This window comes from Delphinus delphis, chromosome 4, assembly GCF_949987515.2.
Source record: "Delphinus delphis chromosome 4, mDelDel1.2, whole genome shotgun sequence".
NCBI lineage: Eukaryota > Metazoa > Chordata > Mammalia > Artiodactyla > Delphinidae > Delphinus > Delphinus delphis.
The window spans coordinates 118,700,809-118,707,213 of record NC_082686.1 but is presented as its reverse complement, the minus strand read 5'-3'; the positions used below and the strand labels follow the sequence as shown (position 1 = coordinate 118,707,213).

At 38.8% G+C, this 6,405-nt stretch overlaps 1 protein-coding gene across 1 annotated transcript in view; it reads right to left on the bottom strand.

Annotated features, from left to right (window-relative positions):
* ATP1B3 (ATPase Na+/K+ transporting subunit beta 3) overlaps positions 1-6,405 on the bottom strand; it is a 41,610-nt gene continuing 35,205 nt past the window's right edge. Inside the window, exons 6-7 of the mRNA XM_060011354.1 lie at positions 2,898-2,984; positions 1-679 (exon numbers count right to left, since the gene is read on the bottom strand). Coding sequence (XP_059867337.1) covers positions 509-679; positions 2,898-2,984 — 258 coding nt within the window. The 3' untranslated portion in view covers positions 1-508. The remainder of the gene's footprint in view (positions 680-2,897; positions 2,985-6,405) is intronic.

Below are 6,405 nucleotides of genomic sequence, written 5' to 3'. Positions count from 1 at the left end.
GACCACCTTTCAAATCCACTTTTATTTTCCTTTTTCCTGCTCACATACAGAACTTCTCCACACACTGCATTTCTTGCAGCTATAAAGTCATTTGACGTTGGTCAGGTACCATTTTATCCCCTAAAACTTTGCTGGCATCAAAATATGACAGTTAACCAGTGTTAAATCTATAAAATATTTACATAGCACAGCACATTAAGCTTTAGACACTTGGCAATTAAACCACATAAAAATTGGACAAACCCCCATCCTACATGTTCAGAATCAGCTGTTCACAGTCCCTATCTGGTGACTGTACATCGTTCAAAAGGCAGCAGAGGCAACAGGCAGTTACTTTGAAGGATACCGAACACTATGGTCTGGAAGCACATTATGATGCTACCCCAGTGTCATGTACCACTCCACCTTTCTCCAAGGCGGTCTCATAATTCTGGAATGGCAGGTCCAGCTGATACAAAATGAAGACAGACAACACAACGTTTACTCTGTGGAGATATCTTAACTCCTACTATGGACGCATGGTGATTTTGAATACAACTCGTCCTAAAAACTTGTCACGATCATCCTGGTTTTTTAGGTTGGGTGATCCATCAATCTTGCACTCAACTGTGACTTCGTTTATGTCATTTCTATTATCGAAGGTGAGCTGGACGGCAACTAATGGCTGTAGATAGCTCCCCTGGCAAATAAAGGAAAATACATTAATTCAAATTCTGCAATAACTTTACACTTTATCAGGAGTTTGTTTATTCTGTAAAATTAAAAAAGCAAGATTTTAATTTAATAATTAGATCTATTATTTTTTTAATCCTCTACCTTTTTTTCCCCTTAGCTGGATATTCATTTATTTTCACTTTAATTTTTATTGATAAAAGTGTTTATGACTATGAATTTTCCTCTAAGCACTGCTTTAAGTGTATTCCATAGGTTGTGATTATGTTGTGCTTCATTGTTTTTTAGATATTCTATAATCTTGGTTTGAGTTTCCCCCTTTCCCCAAGAGTTGATTAGAGAGTTCCCACCTCCTCCCTCTTTTGGAAGGCCCTTTTATTTCAATAATTTCTAGTTTTCCTGCATTGTGATCAGAAAGTATTGTTGTAATATATTTCTATTTTATGAAACTTGAGCATGCATTTTTTATGATAAAGTTTTGTGACTGTTCTGGGTGTCTGAGAAGGATATGTATTGTATCTATCTACATATTAGTATGTTTGATAAACATGCAGAAGATCTACCTCACTGATTATGTTACTTAGGTTTCTAACATCCTTACTTATGGTTGCTGTGTGACTTGGTACAAAAATATACTCAAAATTGTTTTGCCATCACTGTGGTTTCTAAATACAATTCTTCACTAAAAGGAACTAGGGGCTGATTCCAGGGCTGAGGCAGGGAAAGTACAAGAAGAACCTGGAACATCTTGTGGTGCCAGAAAGTAAGGAAGTGCTATAGGAATCAAGGGAACATGTCTAAAGGACACAGGAGCCAGAGCCAGCCCGAAGGTCTCCCACCAGCCAAATCTGGGACAACATTAGCACCAAAATAAATGATTATAACATATAACCCCTGAATTAAATAAGAATCCATGAGAATATACTGATATAAATAAATAAACAGTGGAGAAGGAAAAGCTCTTCCTTACAGTGGAATGCCAACTAGTAAATGGAAAAAGAAAAGATGAAATTAGAAAAAACATTTGAGAACAATTCTATTAGTAACTGATTGTGGAAAGAATTGACAAATGCTAAAGATATAGGAGAAATAATTTTATAAATTCTCCAAGTATTCTCCCCACATGATACTTACAAAGAAAAAAAAAAGTATAACTTTACATTAGGGAAACCTGGCTGACACCACCCTAACAAGGTTTACATCACCATTAATGGGACTCAACACCACGTCCCTCCTGATATGCTATTCTGAAAAGGACATAACATTTCTTCTGAGGCATTCCTGCCAAAAATGTACAACCTACATTTAATCATGAAAAACATCAGATAAACTCAAACTGAGGAACATAAACCAACAAAGTAAGCCAAAAAAGGCCTGTACTCATTTCTGAAGAGCTCAAGGGCATGAAACAGACAGATGGAGGAACTGTTCCAGGTTATAGGTGAATAACAGTGTAACATCCTAGACCAGGAAAAAACTTTTTTTTTTTTTTTACAATAAAGGACATTATTGGAACAACTGGTGACATTTCAACAAGATCTGTAGATTAGATAATAGTACAGTATCAATGCTAATGGTTATATATGATAATGCCCTTATTTTTAGGAAATTTAATGTAAAGAGCATTTAGTGTAAAGAGGCACCATGTTTATCACTGAGTGCCAATGATGGTTCAGGGGAAAAATTATATATATATATATTTTACATACATATACATACATATATGTGTGTATATATATATATATGGAGACTAATAAGACAAATGGGAGATCTGTGTAAAGGGTCTATAGGAACCCTTTGTACTATTCTAGCCACTTTATGTTTAAAATCATTTCAAAATAAAAAGTTTACTAGTATACATACAAAATGCTATTTATATACATATAAAGAAAAACTATGGAAGAAATTACGCTACAATAATAGTTATCTCTGGATAATGACTTCTCTACTACTTCTCTATATTCTTTAAATAAGCACAGCCTAAGAAATGAAAGAGGAAACTGTATTTTGAAACTAATCATCCTTTAACTTAGCTGCTTCGGTTTTGTGTTTGTAGTTAAGATCTGGAGTCTCCATTTGCCATCACCATTTGTATTTAAAAACCAGAATAGATGATGCACACGTTACATACGGCATACGTCTACCTAATCCAGACAACTGGCATTTTAATACAGACTACCAATTTTCCAAGAGTCACTACCACTTAAGAACTTCTAAATACTTACATGCAGTTTTTTCCCATAATATGGAAAATATTTTAAATCTATCTTTCCATTGGAAGGATAAGTTGATAGCAATGCTGTATTTTCACCCTAAAGTTGAAAACAAAACAAACCCTTTTTAGGTCACAAAGAATAGCTTTTAAAAATGTATTTTTATTAAAGCAGTATCAGTTATGGACAGTATGAAAAAACTACAATGTTGCTCCAACTGCATTCACCACAAGTGTATTTTTGAAAAGAGACTTACTCATGTTGATTTAAACCGTTTGACACAAACTATCCTGATTTCCTAATATATCTTATATACTTTTCCATGACAGTCCCTTTAACTTACAGCCAGATCTACTCATGCAATGTCTGTAAAATCTTATCTGCCTTCCAACTACCAAATGCCAGTTCTCCAGCCACTGACAGCAGGAATGCACAAGTAGGTCTGGGACCAATGAATCCTAAAATGAATAAAATATTGTGCTTCCAGACTGGAAAGCAATAGCTGCCACACCTAGAAGGTACCACTCAGGCCTGGGAGGCAGCAGGTCCAAAAGTTTCACATGATTAACAACCATGATAACTGTAACCAGAGGTGGAAACTATGATGCAGCTGACACACTGTTGGGGAAAATTTAAAGTACTCCAAGGAATACCCTTCTTAACTAATTTAAATACCACATTTCCCTTGAATAATTTTTACGGGCACATGTAAATCAGTTAGAGGTATTATATGTCTACTGCAATTATATTCCACGTATTAAAAAAGCTGATACAGGAACTTCCCTGGCGGTCCAGTGGTTAAGCCTCTGCGCTTCCACTGCAGAGGGCACGGATTCCAACCCTGGTCAGGGAACTAAGATCTGGGATGCCGCTAGGCACAGCCAAAAAATAAATTTAAACAAACAAACAAACAAGCAAACAAAAAACTGACACAACAAAAAAGAAACAGACTCTCAGATATAGAAAACAAATTAGTAGTTACCTTTGGGGAGAGGGAAGGGGAGAGGGGCAATATAGGGGTAGGGGATTAAGAGGTACAAACTACCATGTATAAGATAAATAAGCTGGGCTTCCCTGGTGGCACAGTGGTTGGGAATCCGCCTGTCAATGCAGGGGACACAGGTTTGAGCCCTGGTCCAGGAAGATCCCACATGCCGCGGAACAACTAAGTCCGTGCGCCACAACTACTGAGCCTGCGCTCTAGAGCCCGTGAGCCACAACTACTGAGCCCGCGTGCCACAACTACTGAAGCCCACGTGCCTACAGCCTGTGCTCCACAACAAGAGAAGCTACCGCAATGAGAAACCTGCTCACCGCAACAAAGAGTAGGCCCCACTCACCGCAACCAGAGAAAGACCGCATGCAGCAACGAAGACCCAACGTAGCCAAAAACAATAAATAAATAAAATAAATTTATAAAAAAATAAAAATAAAAAAGCTACAAGGATAAACTGCACAGCACAGGGAATATATATTTTATAATAACTATACTTGAAGTATAATATTTAACAATTGTGAATCACTGTGTTGCACACCTGAAACTTATGTAATATTATAAATCAACCATACCTCAAAAAAAACTGATATACAAGATAATGATACAAATCTAGTACTCTTCTTGAAAAATAAGCAATATATGAAAATTCTCATGTAACACATTCTGAGTAGACCCAATATTAATGACTGTCACTTTTACACATACTGAGTAGATGACAGACAACAATGATTAAAATCAGTGGCAACTTCACAAAGCACTAATTAAAATAAAACGTTACTAAATGTTTGCATTCTAGATTTGAATAAACGAATTTCTACTTTTGAAAGCATACATGAAACACTATAGCAAAACTAAGAATCTTCTCTAAGGGAAGCGGTACTCTGCTTACTTCCCTTAACCACCACGAAGCAGCAGATGTGCATGGGGTGAGAGAAACACATGGACAAGCGACACAGGCAAGACAGCAAAGCATAAAGCGATGACAACCCACAAAAAGGGCAAGTTCTAACGATCCAGATCAACAATACGTAAAAAGAACAGGAGAGGGGCTTCCATGGTGGCACAGTGGTTAAGAATCCGCCTGCCAACACAGGGGACATGGGTTCGAGCCCTGGTCAGGGAAGATTCCACATGTCGTGGAGCAACTAAGCCCACGTGCCACAAGTACGGCACGCCTAGAGCCTGTGCTCCACAACAAGAGAAGCCGCCGCAATGAGAAGCCCGTGCACTGCAAGGAAGAGCAGCGCCCGCTCAAACGAAGACCCAATGCAGCCAACAATAAATTTATTAAAAAAAAAAAAAAGAAGAACAGGAGATAACAAGGCTAAGGGAAACTGCAGAAGCCATTTTTCATTCACTATTCAAACATCACCCTACGTTTGTACTCCTTAATTTAAAAAAAGTCTAAAAAGAATCTAAAAAGGAGTGGATATATGTGTATGCATAACTGATTCACTTTGCTGTACACCTGAAACTAACACAACATTGTAAATCAACTATACTCCAATAAAAATGAAAAACAAATTGAAAAAAACCAGAATACATGCCAAAAAGAGTCTAAAGTAACATTTTATATAGGAGAAAAAAATAGTCACTTTGACATAAGTACTTTTGTACATTACTTTTTTTTTTTTTTTTTTTTTGCGGTACGCGGGCCTCTCACTGCCATGGCCTCTCCCACTGAGGAGCACAGGCTCCGGACGCGCAGGCCCAGCGGCCATGGCTCACGGGCCCAGCCGCTCTGCGGCACGTGGGATCCTCCTAGAGCGGGGCACGAACCCACGTCCCCGGCATCAGCAGGCGGACTCCCAACCACTGCGCCACCAGGGAAGCCCCATTAATTACTTTTAACCAATTTTTCCTTAATAATTCATAGAAACACAGAGATGTTCCCCAAAATGTAAAAGGTTTTCTTTAATTAATTAATTTATTTATTTATTTTTGGCTGTGTTGGGTCTGTTGCTGTTCACGGGCTTTCTCTAGTTGTGGCGAGCCGGGGCTACTCTTCACTGCGGTGCGTTAGCTTGTCATTGCGGTGGCTTCTCTTGTTGCAGAGCTCGGACAGCACTCGGGCTCAGTAGTTGCGGCACGTACGTGCGGGCTTCAGTAGCTGTGGCGCACGGGCTTAGCTGCTCCGCGGCATGTGGGATCTTCCTGGGTCAGGGATTGAACCCATGTCCCTGGCGCTGGCAGGTGGATTCTCAACCACTGTGCCACCAGGGACATCCTGGGTTACAGTTTACTGAGCACTTCAGTGTGCATTTTCAGCCACATACCACACTCAGTTTATATTTACCTCATTTAGGCCTAAAACCCTTAAGTGTGTAGGATCAGTTATAGAGAGGGGAACTGAGGCTCAGAGTTATGGTCACCTGCTCAATTAATTGTTCTACGGGTTTGTGCCTAAGCCATCACGTTGGCAGACTTTTACTTAAAATTAACATTTAGAAATTGTGAAATAATGAAATGCATATCTGAACAATGATGAGGTACTTTACGGTGAAGCTACATGTCATGGTTCTC